The sequence below is a fragment of the Bos taurus genome, chromosome 28, assembly GCF_002263795.3.
Source record: "Bos taurus isolate L1 Dominette 01449 registration number 42190680 breed Hereford chromosome 28, ARS-UCD2.0, whole genome shotgun sequence".
In the NCBI taxonomy this organism is placed as follows: domain Eukaryota; kingdom Metazoa; phylum Chordata; class Mammalia; order Artiodactyla; family Bovidae; genus Bos; species Bos taurus.
In genome coordinates this window covers 24,480,712-24,501,114 of record NC_037355.1, presented here as the reverse complement: position 1 = coordinate 24,501,114, position 20,403 = coordinate 24,480,712, and the positions used below count along the sequence as shown (strand labels likewise).

At 35.0% G+C, this 20,403-nt stretch overlaps 1 protein-coding gene across 7 annotated transcripts in view; it reads left to right on the top strand.

Annotated features, from left to right (window-relative positions):
• HERC4 (HECT and RLD domain containing E3 ubiquitin protein ligase 4) overlaps window positions 1-20,403 on the top strand; it is a 127,493-nt gene that overhangs the window by 63,309 nt on the left and 43,781 nt on the right. For 6 of the 7 annotated variants that reach the window (XM_005226412.4, XM_010820591.4, XM_059882544.1 and 3 more), the window contains 7 exons: window positions 2,098-2,258; window positions 14,601-14,677; window positions 14,930-15,054; window positions 15,914-15,973; window positions 16,096-16,207; window positions 16,964-17,153; window positions 18,623-18,795. In XM_005226412.4, coding sequence (XP_005226469.1) covers window positions 2,098-2,258; window positions 14,601-14,677; window positions 14,930-15,054; window positions 15,914-15,973; window positions 16,096-16,207; window positions 16,964-17,153; window positions 18,623-18,795 — 898 coding nt within the window. The remainder of the gene's footprint in view (window positions 1-2,097; window positions 2,259-14,600; window positions 14,678-14,929; window positions 15,055-15,913; window positions 15,974-16,095; window positions 16,208-16,963; window positions 17,154-18,622; window positions 18,796-20,403) is intronic. The other variant, XM_059882546.1, reaches the window with a different exon arrangement.

The window sequence follows — 20,403 nt, the reverse complement described above, 5'->3', positions numbered from 1 at the left end:
GGTTTATTTTGTTAAATGTGTATCCTTGATTTAAAAAATTTTTATTAACTTTAGCTGGCTCTGAGATGAGTTGGTTGTTAGATTCTCCTTAGTTTTTCAGTTATATGACAGGCTAGATAACTTGAAAACTCTGGAATCAAAAGGTCCTTTTAAGTAAATAGCATAGATTAGTTTGCAAGGAAGTAAAGAGAATTCCACTGGGCAAAACCAAGGAAATCTGAAAATAATACCTGTTAGTTTGAACTGACTCTGGAGCTACTCTGAAAAAATTTGCGAATCTGGGTAATGTATTAATTAGCTTATTTTGCTTGACAAACCACCCCCAAATTACTGACATAATTACCTATTTAGCTAGTAATTCTGTGGCTTAGTGATTTGTGCTGGGCTTCATTGGGCAGTTCTCATCTTAGGTGAACTCAGTTGATCAGTTGATGGTCTGGATAGGGGCTGGGTAGTCTGTGGGGTCTTTAGCTGGGTTGGCTTATCTCTGCTCCAGATTGTATATTATCCTTCAAGCTAACCTTAAGTATGCTCATAGTAGTATAGCAGGGTTCCAAAAGAGAGAGGAAAGAATGCAGAGCCACCTGTTAGGCTTAGGGTCACCTCATGGACTGTCATTTCTGCTTCATTCTGTTCAAAGCACGCCATAGGCCAGAGACCAGTTTTAAGACATGGAGAAATAGATTCCTCATCTTGATGGGAACCCCTACAAAAGTCATGTTGCAAGGGTAATGGGTATAGGGAATGGAATAACTTCAGCAGTTTTTATAAGCAATATACCACAGATGGCAAGGGAATTTGGAATAGGAAGTAGGACCGAAGAAGTGGTATAGGTGGTAGTGAGGCCTGCGAAACCATCTCCTCCCAGTAAAGCCACCTCATGGGATGAGTCCACAGTGAAATATTCTCTTGCTAGTTTAAGGAAACTTTTCTGGCCTTGGCTTAGTCTCTTGTTTGAATCTTCCCTCAGAATTTATAACCACAAGACTGTCCTGAAGTAGGCTTGGGATTTATCAGAATAGTCCTGAATTGAAGTATACGTATTATGTTTTACAATGTATTAAGGGTTTTAAATGAAGTAACTGTCTGCATGATTTGAAAAGAAGAACTAGAAATGGGATAAAACATAGTCATTAAATTTTTAAATTCAGTGGATAATGGAAACAGCAGGTTGGACATACTGCTAAAGAGTAAAGTAATAATATGGAAAACAAATCTAGGGAAATTAGTCACAAGGGATATGGATATTTAGGAGAAGTTAGAAGACTGTTAGAGTGTTGGGAAGATAAAACATTTGTCTAATATTATCAAGAAGAACATTGAATACATGGGAGAGAGACAGTATTTACAGAAATAACATAAGAATTTGCCAGACTTGATTGAATCCATGAAACTTTGAGGAACACAACACCTGAGCTGGATGATCACCTTAGCCCATTCCTAAATATATGGTGATGAAGCATCAGAGGGAGTTGGACAGATTCAGGATTAGTGGGTTTTCGCTAGCTTCAGTTTTGTAATTTCTTAGGTTTGTAATTTGTTTGCTTCCACTCTGGTACCTCTAGAGAAATCTGAGTGTGTATACATAAGAATCAGTTTCTTTTGAAGAAAGGAAACATTGTCTTACCATACGTTTTTATATGTACCAGTCTTCTGCCCAGTTCTTACCCTAAAGCTTTTGAGTGATACCCACATGGTGTAGGCCTTTAGAGACTACAGCTTTAAGCCAGAACCTGAGTGAGAAGGTGGTTGGCTGATTTCCTTGGACAGCAGTTAGATGCTGCCTCTAGAGCTGAATCATATAGTGTAAGAGATATCAGTACAGAGCTGGGCCTTTTTAAATTTGGACATTTGTGGGAATTTTCTGGACCATGCTTAAGCAGTCTACCTGTGTGGTACAGAATTCATTCAGTATAGAATAAGGCTATTAATAAAAATTTGTACAGAAAACTTGAAAACTCTAATGGTCTTATTAACTTATTTTTGAAGAGAAAAATTATACCAGTAATATTCACCATGCTTTTCTAAATGTAAATTATTTTTATATTTACATGAAAGGTAACATTAAGTCTGAGGTTTTCTGTCATTTTACTCTAGGCAGCACACTTCTGCTTTTGTTCCTTCATCAGGACGAATTTATTCTTTTGGACTTGGTGGTAATGGACAGCTAGGAACTGGTTCAACAAGCAACAGGAAAAGTCCTTTCACTGTGAAAGGAAACTGGTTTCCTTATAATGGGCAGTGTCCACCAGATTTTGGTAAGTTCTTTTATATTAAAGCTTTGCAGCACATGCTAAAACTGTTGTTAAAATGTTGCTCTTAAGAGGTGAACTTTTCTACATTTGAAATGAAAGAATTCCAAGATGCATTGTTAGGAAAAATAGCAAGATACAGAATACTATATACTGTGGTTTAGTTTATTTATATTTGCTTGTATATGCATAAGGAAACACAAGATAAATAAAATAATGAAAGTGGTTTCAGAGGGTGGAAACCGAATGGTGATTAGAAACCAGTGGGAGGGAAATATTTTTAGTTTTTTATTTTGATTATGGTAAAATACACTTCACAAAGTTTATGAACTTAACCGTTTTTAAAGCACTCAGTTCAGTATTGTTAAGTACATTTACATCGTTGTGCAGCTACCTCCAGAGCTCATTGCATCTTGCAAAACTAAAACTCCTTGTTCATTAAACAACAGTTCTCCATTCACTCTTCCCACTAGCGGGCAGTCATTCTGCATTCTGTCTCTCAGAATTTGACTTGACTCATTACCTCATAATGCTTCCCAGGTAGCTCACATGTTAAAGAATCTGCCTACAATGCAGGAGACCTGGTTTGATTCCTGGGTTGGGAGGATCCCCTGGAGAAGGAAGTGGCAACCCACTCCAGTATTCTTACCTGGAGAATCCCATGGACAGAGGAGCCTGGCAGCCTATAGTCCATGGGGTCACAAAGACTTGGACAATACTGAGCAACTAACACTTTAAATTTCACCTCATAAGTGGAATCATGCAGTATTTGCCTTTTTGTGATTGGCCTATTTTATCAACTTACCATTAATGTCCTTAAAGTTCCTCCGTGTCACAGCATGAATGTTAATAGTAAGGTTATTAACAGCATGTGTGTATAGACTACATTTTGTTTATCTACTAATTGCTGATGGACATTGGGATTGTTTCTACCTTTCGACAGCTGTGAATAGCGCTATAAACATGGGCATATAAATCTCTCTTTAAGATGCTTCTTTCAGTTCTTTTGGGTATATGCGAGAAACAGTTACTTTAACAGTCTTGGGTATATATGAGACTTTAACATATATAACCTTGTCTATTTCTCTGAAATTTGAACATATGTATATATTACTTATTGAAAATATTAAACTTTAAAATTTGCTTTTATATCCCACTGTGTTAGACAAATGTATAATTTATATTGTTACTCTTTCAATAGATCTGGATATCTTTTCATTGATATTAATTTACTACTAAAAAATTTGAAGTACTCAAATGCTGTTTTCTCATTCACTTCTTTGACAAGCTGCAACCAAAATGTACTTTTTAAAATACTTTCTTTACCATCCTGAACTGTACCTCAGAATTGTTTTTTATTTATGTTATCTATACTTGATTTTCTTTGGGATTTTTCTCTGAGCTGTGGGACTTGAGACTATTTAGTGATGAACCTGCCATGAAGATTGACATTTGAAAGATCCAAAACTTTTTAATATGAATTACCTTTGAAGATTTTTTTTTGTAGCTGAAAGGTTATCTCAGTTATATTCTTATTTAACAAAGGTCAGAATATGATTCTGTTTTTTTCTTCTTTTTGTTTGATTTTGTGTTAGAATATGGCTTAACTTTCTTCCAGTCATTCTTTGGTTTGTAACCTGCATTTATTTTAATAGTATCGTTCTTTTTCTTATGTCCTTAGGAACATGTTGGTGTTTCATCATATCAGTTTCTTCCAAAAGGCACTGTTAATAACCTAAAAAAGAGATTTTGTCATTTAAAGCAGCATGGGTATTGTAAGGAATCATGTATTTCTGTTCATAAAGTTCAGTCACCTAGAGGTGCATTTTGTTGCCTTTAAAACTGCATACTTTGAGATTATTTGTATTAAAGTGGGAAAGGAAATAGAATTCTAAAGGTAGTCATTATTGCTGCTGTTTAGTCTCATTACTCACAGTAGCCAAAAGGTATAAACAATTCATTTGTCCATCAACAGATGAATAGATAGATAAATATGGAATATGCATGTAATTGAGTATTACTCATATAGAGGAATAAGATTTTGGTACATGCCACAGCATGGAAGAACCTTTAAAACATTATTATGCTAAGTGAAAGAATCCTGACACAAAGGACAAATATTGTATGATCCCTCTTATATGAGGTACCTAGAACACATTTATAGAGAATGAGAGAACCGTGGTTACCAGATGCTTGAGAGAGGGGAGAATGAGGACTTCTTTAATGGGTACAAAGTTTTTGTTTGGGATGATAAAGTATTCTGGAGATGAATAATGATAATGGTTGCATAACACTGTGAATTTACTTAATGCCAGAAATTAACACTTTAAAGTGCTTAAAACAGTAAAATTTTCTACTGTGTGTATTTTACCACAATTTATGGCTGATAATTACTTTGTACTGTACTAAAACTGTGTAGGATAGAAACTAATTAAATGTGAATTTTATTTACTCAGCCCCTCTAGAAGATAACTCTGTTGTCCCTACCATAAATCACATTTTTAGCATAAACTATCTGATATGGTCTCAAGGCCACAGGTAAACAAATACACTCTTAATAGGATATGCCCAAGACTTTGAGACTCTCTCCTTGGAACTGGGCAAAGGGTAAACCTTTCTTTAGAATGTGTATGCTAGGGCGGCTGTAATAAAATATCACAAACTTGTTTGCTTGAGCAGTATGAATTTATTGATTTCACAGTGCTCACGGCTTGAAGTTCAAGATCAGGGTGTTGGCAGTGTTGCTTCCTTCTGAGGGCTGTGAGAGTTCCATGTGTCTCTTAGCTTTTGGTGGTTTGCTGGCAGTCTTTGGTATTCCTTGGCTAGTAGTCTCTGCCTTCATTCTCTCTGTGTGCTTATGTGTGTCCAAATTTTGCCCTTTTATAAGGACACCAGTCATTTTGTATTAGTGGACCACCCTACTCAAATATGACTTCAGTTTAAGTAATTACATTTGCAGTGACCCTATTTCTGAATAAGGTCACTTTCTGAAGCCTCTGGGAGTTAGGACTTCAAACATAAGAATTTGCGGAGAACACAGTTCTTTCCATGACAATGTCCCAGACCTGACAAAGTAATCTTTTACTGGGCCTGAAGCATCATAAGCATTGGCTCCATAAGTAAAGCCAACTTTATTCCTTAAAATGACTTGTATCTGATTCAATAGCCATCATTCTCAAATATGACATTTCAGGTAAGCCTTTAGTTATATAATTGATTGTTCAACCAGTTATGAAAGAAGTACAAACTAGTGAAAAGGGGAACATACTCTTACTGAACCCACGCAGACAGCAACATTACTATCAAAAGAAGGGAAACCTAGTATGTTTGAATTCTCATTGAATTTTGGGGATCAGCAAGAATCAGATACAATTTTTTAGTTGACGTACTATATTTTATTTCAGGTATATATTACAGATGATCGCCACAGTAACTGTAGTTAAACATCTATCACCATAGTTAAATTTTTTTTTCTTGTTGTGAAACTAAGATTTAATCTCTACCGAGTTTAAAATATGACTGGAAATTTGTACCTTTTGAGCCCCAGTCAGAGGTGGCTGGGGATAGGGGCAGACACAATGGATAAAGGGGCTCAAAAGATACAAATTTCCAGTCATATTTGAAACTTGCTAAGAGAATAAATCTTAACAGTTTCATAATAGTTTTGTAACTGGTGATAAATGTTAACTAGACTTACTGTGGTGATCGTTTGCAATATATACAACCACTAATCTGTTCTCTGTACCTATGAGCTTGTTTTCAGTTGGTGGTGGTTTGTTTTTTAGATGCCATGTGTAAGCAGTGTTTATTTTTTATTTTTCTGACTTATTTCGCTTAGCATAATACCCTTTGGAATCATTTGTGTTGTCACAAATGGCAATATTTCCCTTTTTATGGCTAATATTCCATTGCATGTATATGGCTGTGTATATATTATTTGTGTGTGTATGAGATGTTAACACAGCTCATATTTTCTTTATCCATTCATCCATCACTGGAAACGTAGGTTGTTTCCATATTTTGGCTATTGTAAAATGAACATGGTGATACATACATCTTTTCAAATTGGTGTTTTTGTTTTACCCAGAAGTAGAATTTCTGGATCATATGGTAGTTCTATTTTTAATTTCTTGAAGAACCTCCATACTGTTTCCATAGTGGCTGTACCAATTAACTTTCCCACTAGCAGTACATGAGGCTTTCCTTTTCTCCACATCTTCACTAACATTTGTTGTTTCTTGTCTTTTGGATAATAGCCAATCTAACAGGTTGATATTTTGGTGTGATTTGCGTTTCCCTGATGATTAATGATGCTGAGTATCTTTTCATTTGCCTGTTGACCTTCTGTATGCCTTCTTTGGAAGAATGTTGGTTCAGGTCTTCTGCCTATTTTTTTTTTTTAACCAGGCTGTTTGTTTTCTTAATGTTGAATAATATGAACTGTTTATGTATTTTGACTATTAACTCCTTATTGGCCATATCATTTGCAAATGTTTCTGCCATCTAATAGGTCTTTTTGTTATGTCAGTGGTTTCCCTTGCTGTGCAAAAGCTTTTACGTCTAATTAAGTCCCATTTATTTTCACTTTTGTTTCCTTGCCTTAGGAGACAGATCCAAAAAATGTTGCTGTGATTTATGTCTAAGAGTGATCTGCCTGTTCTCTTCTAGTTTTATGGTTTCTGATCTTAATGTTTTGGTCTTTAATCCATGATGATGATTCCCTTTGCTCTGTAGAAATTTTTTAGTCTTGTATGCAGTCCTATTGCTTATTTTTGCTTTTGATACGTTTACTTTTTGGTCAAATTCAAACAGTCATCCTCAAGACTGATGTCAAGGAGCTTGCTGCCTGTGTTTTCTTCTAAGAGTTTTCTGGTTTAGGTCATACATTCAAATCTTTAGTGTTTTGAGGTGGTTTTTGTGTGTGGTATAAGATAGTGGTTCAGTTTCATTCTTTTGCATGTGGCTGTCCAATTTCCCCAGCACTATTCGTTGAAAAGACTGTCCTTCTCCATTGTGTGGGGCTTCCCAGGTGGCGCTAGCAGTAAAGAACCCACCTGGCAATGCAGGAGACATAAAGAGATGTGGGTTTGATCCCTGGGTAGGGAAGATCCCCTGGAGGAGGGCCTGGCAACCCACTCCAGTATTCTTGCCTGGAGAATTCCATGGACAGAGGAGCCTGATATGCACACATGGGGTGTCAGAAGAGTCAGGCATGACTGAAGTGACTTAGCATGCCCTATTATGTATTCTTGGCTCCTTTATCTTAAATAAACTGCTCATATGCGCTTTGGTTTATTTCTGGGCTGTCTATTCTGTTCCAGTGATCCATGTCTTATTATTAATGCCAATACCATACCATTTTGATTATTGTAGTGTTGTAATATAGTTCAACCCTGCCCTCACTCTTTGTTGTCTCTCAAACCTTTGTTAATGTCCAGGAAGTCTGTCCTATTTTTAGTGGCTCCCAGTTGAGTATATGCTGAGACCTGTCAGTTTCTCAAAGGGGAAAGTTTCAAGTACCTAGATTCAGGCTGATTGGATGCCAGACTCTTAGGCAGCATCTTTTAAGTAAACAAATATATATCGTCCTGTGGGACTGCAAGTGAAAGTCACAGTGGCTGGCAGAACCAGGCAACCTAGAGATGTTTCCTGGGCAGCAGCTGTGTAAATCAGGGCCCCATTAAAGGTACAGGCTTCCTTTGCAGGAGAGTCTAGCAACTTAAAGCAAGATAGAAGGAAAGTGTAGAGATGGCATCCACCAGCTTCTGTTCCCAGAGATCACCTCAGTAGGTTGCTAAAGCTCCAGGACAAGCTTGAAGGCCTTTTCACAGAAAACTGGGGTATGTTTCCACTGGCTGTTCATGCTGTGCTAGCCAGCCAAGAACTGTTTCTCCAGTTGTTAAAATCCCATGGGATCCAGGATACAAACCCAGCTGTCCACCAGAACCAGGCAATGAAGGGGAATCATTAAGTGATAGCCACAATGGGATTACCAGATGGGAATACAGGCTCCCCTGTGGAAGATACAGATGCTCTGGAGTGTAGTAGAGGGACAGCATATAGATAAGGCTCTACTTCTGAGATTTCTGAGAAAATTACAGTAGGCCTTTAGATATGGATTTAATTAGAAGCCTTCCTCCTAGCCCAAAGCTGTATTAGGTAAACTAATACACCTTTTTTATAAAAATATTAGACACCTCTGTCTGTTGCTTCTTGCTGTGCCCTGGGGTGGTAGTCAGTTAAGAAGTCTTTCTCCATTGATTATAGTCTTATGGGACCCTAGAGCCATAAGCCCACTGGACCCCCAGAGTTGGGTGATCTAGAGGTGTTCGCTAGATGGCTGCTGCCAAAATCAGGGCACTAGGTGAGGATATAAGCTCCTTTCTGGGAAATACTGGCAAGCTGAAGTGAGAAGAGAAACTTTTTTAACATTTCATTTCAGCCTACCAAAGCAGAGTTTACAAAATTAATGTGAATTAGATTACTTTAGAAGAAGGAGAAATGACTCTCTGTAAGGGAGATCCAGAAAACAGAAAATTAAAATGAAGTTAAACATTATAGATCTTGGATTGTCAGTTTCGTAAAGTGGCTTATCAGCTTAAAAAGAATATATGAGAAATCCCACCTGTGCCCAGGTGTCTGCTTGACATATAAATGATTTAAAATACCAGGTACAGTCCTTTTCACAGGACTCTGAGATTATCCTTATTTGTTGATAGTACAGACTCTGGCCTGTAGCTTATAGAAAAGCTTTCAGACAAGCGTGAGAGTAAAACAAAAACTATTCAGTAGATGACAGTGGCTTAGAATAACTGTTGCTTATTTATTACTGGTAATTGTCAAGTGGAAGGATATGATGAGGATCCATAATAAGAATAAATTTAACAGGGAAATTTGTGTCTGTTGTATCTGTGACAGACAGAGCACATTACAGGCATATTTTGGAGATACTGCCGTTTGATTCCAGAACACCTCTATTAAGTGAGTCAGATAAATATTTTGGTTTCTTGGTACATATAAAAGTTATGTTTACATTATCCTGTAGTCTATTAAATGTACTGTAGCATTAGTTCTTTAAAAAATATATGTATCTTAATTCAAAATATTTTATTACTAAAAAATGCTAACCATTGTCTGATAATAAAAATCATTAATTTGTAAATGCCACAATATCTGTAAAGCACAGTAAAGTGAGTTATGCCTGTATTCCAAAAAGGTTTTTAAACAAGAATGTTTCTAATGATGATGGTTAAGCCTGTTTACAAAGAAGTCAGTGATTGTTACATCTGATTTATAAAGATGAATAAATATGACTTTTTATAGACGAAGAAAGCCTTGAGTTACAACATGATAAGCCTGAGACCTGATGCCAGAAATAACACCAAGAGGATCAAGTAAAGAGACTCAGTAAATCAGGGGTCGAGTTTAGACATCTATATTTTTGTAGAACCCGGCTTGAAAATCACTGGCCTAGAAGATAGATGTAAATAAAAATGAAAGTTCGGTAATAAGTGAAGTTAGAACTGATGGCACTTACCACTGGAACTTTCATAAATACAGGAAAACTTGACAAAACTATTCATGAGTTTTGAATACTGTTTCCCCAAAGCAGTGACATTACTGAATCTCCATGGACTTCTTATAAGACAAACACTTTTTACAATTTATTAATTGATGAAATTTTTATATTATGTTTACCATGTAAATTAGAAAAATTTATAATAATTGCATTTTGAAATATTTTTATTAGTTTAGAGAAGTAAACATTTTATATTTAAATTTACCATATAAATTTAACCAACTCTTAACAATAGTAACACATCAAATCAGCGTAATTATTTCTAGCATCTCTTTTTATATGTTGAAATGGCAGATCTCTGTGATTCTCCATAGCCTCTCTGGGAAATCTCAAAGGAATTTTCACTAACACATATAAAGTATCTGGAAGTTCTGTTTTTCTATGTTTAGGATCTGATTTGGTGAAGTGTGTTAGGTTGCTAAGACTGCCAAAATACCACAGACTGGGTGGCTTAAACAGCAGAAATTGATTTTCTCAGTTTTGGAAGCCAGAAGTCTACGATTACCCTGTCAGCAGGTGTGGTTTCTTCTGAAACCTCTCTCCTTGGCTTGCAAACGGCTACGTTCTTACTGTATGATTGTGTGTTTGTGTGTATGTATTTTGCTGGCGTTTCTTCTTGTTCTTATAAAGGCAGCAGGAATGTTGGGTTAGGACACCTTCCTAACAGTCTCATTTTTCTTTAATCACCTTTCTAAAGGCCCTGTCTCTGAATGCAGCCATATTCTGAGGTACTGGGGCTCAGAGCTTCAACATATGAATTTGAGCAGGGGACACAGTTCAGCCCATAACAGGAAGACAGAAATCAAAAAAGTTGTGAGAAAAGATAGGAACACTTTATTAAAAGATGTAACCTTTGATGCTTGAGAAATAATACTTAGTTACCTGTTTTACTGAAGTGAGATTAAAACATTTCAAAATAAATGTAAATGGTAATATGATTGAAAAGATCTTTAGCTTATTCATAAGTGAGGAGTCTTGATTCTTTTTTTCCCCTTAAATAATGAAAGGCAATAAAATTGATACGTAGTATAGAAAGTTTTTCTAGTAAGATGCAGAATTTTTGCGCTTGGCAGATTACACAAAAGTAAAGAACAACATATAGGTGAAGGCATGGGAGCACACCCTTAAAATTGAAGTGGACTTTGCTAAGATTTTAACATACTGAAAACCTTTTTCACAGTCAAGTATAAACCGAGGCAGATGAAATTCACTTAGCATGCTGTGTCTTCAGTTACGCTCTTCCATGTTGTGGACAAGCTGATAGTTTTTCAAGGGCAAGTGGTATTGTCTCAGAGGGTCCCTGAGGTTAAAATGACTTTCATATTAGTACTAAATGTTGTCAGTGTTAATATGCAGTGCTTTTGTTCTTGTTCATTTTCAAATAAATCAATGAGTATTTTTTAAATCTCTTAATTTTCAGTTCTGGTATGGTATATATTAGTGCTTTTAAGCTCTTTGGGATTCTGAATAAGTCCTAAGAGTGCAAAGGGATTCAGAGATCATCAAAAGCTACTTTTCCTTGTAAATCAAAGGCACATAGATAGTTGTATCTCTGTCAGTATTGCTCCTAAATAGTATGCTTTACAGAATTGTAAATAGCTCAGAGACACCTTTTAGGTAGCTATGTTTCCGAAAAGGGCCCTAAACAAGACTCAGTAAATGGGGAAGGAAGTTCAGGAGAGCCTATTTCAGAGTCTTCTCAGTTTTTCCTGACAATGTATTTTGTAGGGAGTAAGGAGAAGGTGAACTAGCCCTCCTAAATATGACAATGTATATATAAAACTGTAACAGTTAAATCAGATTATTGGTAAAACAGACATTCAGATTATTATAGTTTAAGGGAAATCGTGGGGAGGGAGAGGAGGATCCATGTATTGGCATTGTATATAGATTTTGTTCCAGGTTCAAACTGCAGTTGATTGGCAGTTGCTCTTGGAGGTATAGGAAGGACCTTATGAAGTGGAAGTTATGAGAAAGGCTTAGAGAACACTTGGGGTGGAGAGGAGTGCCAAAGTTGTTGAGGGTTGTATGTTATAGGTAGAAGAGGTATAGTGTCTCTTTATAACTTTAAAACGAGGGCATCACTAATAAATATGTGGAGAAGGGGTAAGAATTACTCAACACATGAGAATTGGTAGCAAAATGTCAGTTTAGATCCTAAACTAACAATATATTCTAAAGGAAATTATAGATGGATTAAAGTTAAATATAAAAAGGTTCTTAAGATAATTCTGTAATTTGAGGCTGGGAAAAACCTTTCTTAGCATTATGGCAATGAAACACGTCATAAAGAATAAAACAAATACATTTGATTTAATGGAAAAAGAAATCTGAGTTGAAATTAAATAATTTAGGAAAAATGTTTGTAACAGATAAAACCTGAGGTAGTTGCCAAAGTACTCATACATATTGGTGTGAAAAATAGTAAGATACCTAGTAAATAGGACAAACATTTAGACGTGTAATAGATAAAGGTAGTTAATGGAAATTCCCAGTGAGGAAATCCAGGTTACTAAGAAACATGTAAAAATTATAATCAAAGAGAAATGCAAATTCAAAAGGCCAAGCAATAGTAAATAAGTGGAAAAGAACAAGCATTAATCTTTCCTATTACAGGGCAATGTGGTGGATAAGGGGATGCTAATGGTCCAACCATAAGATGAGGAAGTAATATTAGTGTATCATTTTTCAGCCCACAATGAATTAATGGTCTGTGGGTGTCAGTGGTTACTAACATCACAAAAAGGAACACAACCATACATTATGTGCTTCCTGATGAAGAATAGCCCTGTCCACTACCATGTAATAATTTTGTCAGAATAATTGAGTAATTAATCTAATGAAATCCTCTCTAGATCCAACTACTAATTTACAGAAATATACGGAAGACTGAGGAAAATACTAGGAGAATCCTCAAGGATATAATCACCAAAATCCAATCTGCAGGAAGCTGCGTAGGACAAATGACTAGGTTCCACAGACGTTTTTAGAGTTGTAATTAAAAGAAAATTAAGGAAAATAATTTTTGGTGACCTATTCACAGCCCCCAGAAACCTATTCATGTACTATAGTTTATCCATTTACTTGATGATTATTTAAAGAGGGCAGAATCACCTTTTAGAAACAAATGAATAACATCCTGCTCAGTGTTTTGAAGAAAGTACATGACTTCATGTGGACTTGGGAAGATGATGTAGAGAAAGATTTTAAGTTGAATGATTGGTTTATTTAATATTTTAAATTTACCCTTTTAATTTGTTCTTTAAAATATTTGGCCTTAGAACATTCTTGTTGTGGAAAATTTGGTCATTAATGTTCTGATCTCTGAAGCTCTTATTATTGGTATTTTCTAAGCTAGGTAATTTTTATATATTAAACATTTACTCAGTGTTTTTACAAATAAAACATTGTGGTTAATAGTAGGGAATGATCCAGATATGATCCCTTCCTTAAGAATTTGTAATTCTGTAGCAGTGATGGTCACAAATAATACAGGTGAAGAATTAGTCTAGTCAGCTGAAGAGTGGAGGGTCAGGAGTAGGAACACAGAAATGGATTATGTTTGGAAATAACTAGACTTAAGTTGGGCTTCCCTGGTGGTTCAATGGTAAAGAACCCACCTGCAAGTGTAGGAGACCAGGAAACGTGGGTTCAATCCCTGGGTTGGGGAGATTCCCCTGGAGGAGGAAATGGCAACCCACTCCAGTATTCTTGTCTGGGAAATCCTATGGAAAGAGGAGCCTGGTGGTCTGTGATCCATAGGGTTGCATAAGAGTTGGACATGACTTAGAGACCGAACAACAACAGCAACAAAGCCTTAAGTTACATACATTGTGATGCTATAGTGTTTTGGCATGTGATACTTATAAATACTAGTCTAGTGGTATTTTTGTTAATACTATAGATAGTTTTTCCATTTTGAGATGAAGAGAAAGAGGAAGAGGCTTTAAATGTCTTTTTGAAAAGGGACTTTATTGTTTCTTCTTTTATTTCTACTAAATTTGTTTATTAATATTTATATTTTTGGACCTGATTTGGATGTTATTGATAGTTTCTAATAAAGAGCTGTGTGTGTCACTTTACTTTTGTATAGCTTTGTTGAGAGAGAAAATAATTTTGCATTACTCAAGATATAACATACACTGATACTTGTTTCTTGTTTGTTTTCATTCTTTTTAAAATGAATGTTCCTTTTTTTTTTTTTGGCCACGTCCCACACAGCTTGCAGGATCTTAGTTACCCAACCAGGGATTGAACTCTGGGCCACAGCAATGAGAATGCTGAGTCCTGACCACACCAGGGAATTCCCCAAAATGAATATTCTTACTTTTTATTTTCTTCTGAGCTATCTTTTATACCTTTGATTCAGTTTTTACACCATCATCAGTTTAAAATATATTGAGATAATAAAGATCTAGATTAAAAAATGTCATTGTTTGACATGCAGATCAAAAAGAAGACTGTACAACAAAAACCAATAAAACATTATAAAGCAATTTATCCTCCAATTGAAAAAACAAACCAAAACAAAACTTAGAAACGTAAAAAAGCAACCAAAAAGCTTAGCAAATGCTGGAAGTGCTTGTGGGATCATTTAATGTTCCATTAACTTGGTTGGTCAACATTCTGAGTCATTTTGTGTCATTGAGCCCAGGATTGGGAGGTCTCATTAAGTTAGAGATTAAGAGAAAGTCCAGTAGCATATTTGATGCTATAAAAAATATATATATATAAATCTTGAATTTTTAAATATTTTATTTTAATTACAGATTCTGAAGAATATTTCTGCGTGAAAAGAATTTTCTCAGGTGGAGATCAAAGCTTTTCACATTATTCTAATCCCCAGGTAATAGAAATCATATGAATAATTAATAAGATCAGATAATTTCATATTAGTATTCTTTATATGTTACAAAGTATGGCCTTAATTTTGTTCTTCAAGTCTACAAATATTTTCGGATCTATTTGACAGGTTTTTGTTTTCAGTTTGTTTTTCCAGTTTTGTTTTCAGGTGTTTAGTAGAGATTAACTTCCAGATGCAGAATGCTTTGTATATAATCCTCTTCCCTCAAACTCATCTACTTATTTTAAACTTTAGAACTGTGGGCCACCAGATGACTTTAGATATCCTGATCCTTCGAAGCAGATCTGGACTGTGAATGAAGCTTTAATTCAAAAATGGCTCAGCTACCCCTCTGGAAGATTTCCTGTAGAGATAGCCAAGTAAGAAAAATGTTTTGTCTACACAAAGACAAAATCTCTCAACTCCTTGGTAGAGGAACCTGTACTTAGAAGTTTTTATTTAAATAAATATTTCATTAAATATCATTTACTGAATGGTTTATATACAGAAGTTTAAATGTCTGGAATTTCTATAATAGTGGATATTTTAGGAGATCTCATTTAAATTTGTTATATATTTTAAATATATAAAAATATACATATAAGAATATGCAGTTCTTAAAATATTAAATATAGCCACTTTAGAGATTGGGTTTGCAAAAAAGTTCCTTCTGGCTTTATATTGGTCACTTTCTTTTAACATCTGTGTTCCTGGAAGAATTGAGTATTACTTCCTTCTTGAAAATTTTGCGTGCAGATGGACTTGTTTAGTACTTTAAATTTTTGTTGTTGTTGTTGAAGGTGGTGTAGGTATTTGGGATGAGGGATTATAGCTGATCAGCTGTTTTTTAGTTCTAGATTATGTTCCCAAATTGAAGTTTTTCTTAACAGCCTGAAGAGTAGTCTTCAGAAAAATAACTTTGCAGATTAGATTTACCACTGTGTGGAATTAAGAAAGTTAAATATGCATGTTTTTATAAAAAATTTTTTTTTAGGAACATCAGATTTATTTGGTGAATCTGAGGATGATAGTAATGTTCAAGAGAGTCTAGGGTGAACAGTAATACCTCTGTCAAGGTTTACTTAATCTGTAGTAATTTATAGAATTCTGATTTATTCTGAATGTTGATTGGAGGAATGCTCTGTAGCATTAAATATTAGTTTAACTTTAATTTTTATTAAAAAATGAAGGTAAACATTTCACATTTTGTGATTTGGAGATTTTTAAATTTCTTTTTAGTGAAATTGATGGAACATTTTCTTCATCTGGTTGTCTAAATGGAAGTTTTTTAGCTGTTAGGTAAGTGACAGTTCTTTGTTATACTAAATTTTTTGAATTTATTATATTAAATAATAATGTCATTAAATAAATGAAATGAATTTAAAGTTTATCATTTTTTTCCTCTCTTTTTTTATCAATAGCAATGATGATCACTATAGAACGGGCACTAGATTTTCAGGGGTTGACATGAATGCTGCTAGACTTTTATTCCACAAACTTATACAACCTGATCATCCTCAGATAGCTCAGCAGGTTTGTTTTTAAAGTATTTTGTATTTGTATTATGTTCCCTGTTGAGTTTTTTATTCCATGTTATTCTAAAGCTTTGTTGCCTAATTAACTTTATAGTTTCATATACTTTATTATGATGTCTTTGTATAAACTAATGTAAGAATTTAAATCAGGTATTATTTTAAACTGTTTGTAATTTAGCTCTCAGACGTCTTTAAATCTTTCCAGATGTTCAGAGCAGACCCTTAATTATTTAACATTACCATGTTGGTTAAGTCTACATAGCTGTTGATGCAGAGAGTTTAAATTGAGATTTATACGTAAGATTTTTAAGATTCTCTTACAAATAGCATTGAAACATGTATATTACCATATGTGAAGTAGATGACCAGTCCAAGGTCAATGCATGAAACAGGACTGTCAAAGCCAGTGCACTGGGATAACCAGAGGGATGGGAGGAGGGTTCAGGATGGGGGGACACATGTACACCCGTGGCTGATTCATGTCAATGTATGGTAAAAATCACCAAAATATTGTAAAGTAATTAGCCTCCAATTAAAATAAATAAATTAATTAAAAGAAAAAGATTCTCTTATATTGCGTAGTCATTAATTTTCATTGTGCTCCACAGTACATTCATTGATGCATCATAAGATGGTTTCTTTTCTTTTTTTTCCCCCTTCACCATTTAATGTTTCCTCTGGTATAAGATTTTCTGTTTTTTTGACTATGCATTCATTTTAAATGAAGTAGATTTTACTTTTTGTCAAAATGTAGGTGGCAGCTAGCTTGGAAAAGAATCTTATTCCTAAACTGACTAGCTCCTTACCTGATGTTGAAGCATTGAGATTTTATCTTACTCTACCAGAATGTCCCCTGATGAGCGATTCCAACAATTTCACCACAATAGCAATTCCCTTTGGTACAGCTCTTGTGAACTTAGAAAAGGCACCGCTGAAAGTACTTGGTAAGAACTTTAATACTTCTTTCTTTTGTAACCTTTTTTCTTTAAGTGAAAATGCTCGTTAGGTTCTTACTTTTTTGCTGTTTGAAATTTTGCTATGCTGAATTATTTTGACATTGTCTCAGGGAAAGGTAAACCTGTTTTTCAATTCATTACTTTTTGCTAGTCATCTGATGCTAGTTGTTAGAGTTGTTGGAGGCAAAGAATGTTAAATATTAAAATTTTAATCAAACACAACAGTGGAGACAATATCAGGAAAGATAAAAACTGTTTTTCATATTTCTCTAAATGGCAACCCACTCCAGTATTCTTGCCTGGAGAACCCCATGGACAGAGGAGCCTGGTGGGCTACAGACCATGGGGTTGCAAAGAGTCAGACATGACTGAGCGACTGAACAGAAACTTCCAGAGTGATTCACTCCAGAGTGATCTTATTGTTAAAGAGTAAAGGAAAGGGAACAGTTAAAACTGAACAAACCTGGGTATTAAATCCCCCTTGAACTTTATTAGCCCTTTGCCTTGTTTGCTAATTTTCTGATGTCTCTCTATGTGAGATTCCAGTCTTCATTTGATCTTATTCCTCTGGGTTTTTGGCATAAACTTTTCTCGCTTTGATTTTTCTAATTGTATAGATTTCATTTCTGTCTGTTGGCTGTTGTAGTTTGCCTGCTATATTTAGTAGCAGTGCTTTCCTCCTTCCTAATTTAGTATTTGTTAGATATGTCAGTCTGAGATACATAAGAGTAATAAAATCAGTACAAGAAGTTTTAGGCTGAGAGTGAGCAGAGGAAGCAACAAGCAGTGGGTAGAATGCTGGAATCTGAGGGAATGAGCCAGTGAGTGGTTAGAAGAGTGAAGCAGGGACTCACAAGTGTATTGTTGCCATGTTGTCAGAAGTTTTCCGGTTCCTTTCTGTCTCCTGCACAAGACTGTCATATTTGTAGTTAATAGCTATAAATAGTGAACATGGGGAACGACAGACATGGTATACTTTACATTATTCAGTTTCTGTATTTGATATTTAGGAGTACCTTGCATTCAGGTGGTGCTTCACATTTCCACTTTAAGTTAAAGGTAAAAGTTGGAGAGATCTATAAATATCGGAGCAATACAGTTTTTTAGTGTTTTTAAAAATTAAACCTCCTAATTTATGAAGCACTTTGAAACACCTGGTTTAATACGAGGGATAGTGGTTAAGTTTTTAATATAGCTTAGCAAACCAAGAATGTAAATTCAATAGACATTTTTTACTTTATTTTTGCTTTTGAGAGCTTTTAGAACCGTATTCTTTAACTTGAATGTGGAGTAGTGTCTATCAACCCTAGAAATGTTACATAAAATATCATATTACATGTATCTTCTTGAGATTTTCAAAGGGTTAAGAGCCACTGCTTTAGGAAAAATCAGTATGATTTTGAAAATTGTGACTTTTTAAATTTTATTTTATTTGTGTGTTCACCCTTTAATAACAGAAAACTGGTGGTCAGTACTTGAACCTCCGCTATTCCTCAAGATTGTAGAACTTTTTAAGGAGGTTGTGGTACATCTTTTGAAACTCTACAAGATCGGCATTCCCCCTTCTGAGAGAAGAATTTTCAACAGTTTTCTTCATACTGCATTAAAGGTTTTAGAAATATTACATAGGGTATGTCCAGTAGTTCATTTATTTTCCTCTTCCCCCATTGCCACTAACAGATTGTTGATGTTTATTTTAACATGACTATATTACAGAATTAGATTGGCATAAAAGATATTATAGGAATTTGGAGAAGTTATCTAAATTTTCCTTTCAAAGAAAGAATATGTATTTAGAGCTTTGGTCTTACTTGACTTTGTTAGGCATTTATGAATAACTTGTCTATAGTTGGGCAGAACAATAGCATACTAATGAATTAGAGTCTCCTTATGTTTTTTTCTGAAGAACATGATTTGTTATTTAAATAATACACTTGTTATTTATAGGTGGACATAATACGAAAGAGATTTCATCCTACTTATGATTGTGAACATTTAAAACTCATGTTCTTTTTGCTATTGGCTACTAATGACTTCAATCAAAATAGAACATTTGAAACATGACTAATTGAAATTGGAACCATATATAATTCATTAATTTGCCTATTGTTCTTTCCTGCCCTTCTTCCCAGTGGAAGAAATAGTACACTTGTAGCAGTTCAAAGTTATAGCAGTTCAAAGAAGTAGAGTCTCAGCTGTTACATTAAAGATGGTTTTGAGACATCCCTGACAGCTGGTATATCTCTGTTCTGCCATTTGATATTAAGATACTATCTTGGAAGACATGACCTAAGGGAGGAACATATGTTTCTAGCCTCTAGAATGACTGAAAAACTCATGTGAATCTTTAGTTTCCTCCCCTTAACAGCTTCTTGTGTTTTCAGACCCTTCTTGCTTGCTATTACGGTTAGTGATAAAGGGTAAAGGAAACAAGCCTTGTGTTCTCTGTAAGAAAGAGCCCATACGGACGATTTTTTTTTTCCTTTTTATTCTTTTAATGAAGTTCCTGGTTCATTTAATGATCCTTTCTCTACTACTTCTTGAACTTCTTTTCTTTTGTATTTAGTATTTGCAAGCTCTTCTGAAAAACAAGTCATTTCTCTTACTATAGCTGAGGCTATGATAGCCATTTTTTTTCTTAGGGGGAAATAAGTTATTATTATGTTTGCCTTCCCCAGTCCAAGGCTTTCTTGCAGCACTTTAGGGTAAACTGGATTCTGCAGTAAACTGCTATTAAGATCTTCTGTCTTCATGATATGGGTCTCTGCTTTTCTGTATGCCTTTTGCCTAGGATTTAAGTGAGTGATTAGTTTCTTTCCTTCCTCTGGACTCTCTTTTCTTCCTATTTCAGTGAACCATCCTTTGTCAGCAGGACCTTTTTCCCAAGTAATTAATTATTCACTTCCCCTCTTCCTTGTCTGGTTATCTTTATTACCTCTTAAATTTTTTTTTTTCCTTAGCTGTTTTTTTTCCACAAGTGAAAGGGAAAGGAAATTGGAATTTCCACAAGTGAAAAGGAAAGGAAATTATGAAATTGTCTTTCATAATTACAGACAGAACTTCAGCTAGTAACTTATGTGCGTAGCTCAGAAGCCTCAATCTTTATTGAAGAGAACCCTATGGGGTTCCGTGTCCAGAGACCTTTTTGACGGAGCCATGCTGGAACTAGGATCCTAAATTATTGCTAGCTGAAAGGGAAAGGAAAATAAGTTCAAAAAGTTATATGAAGTTACATGAG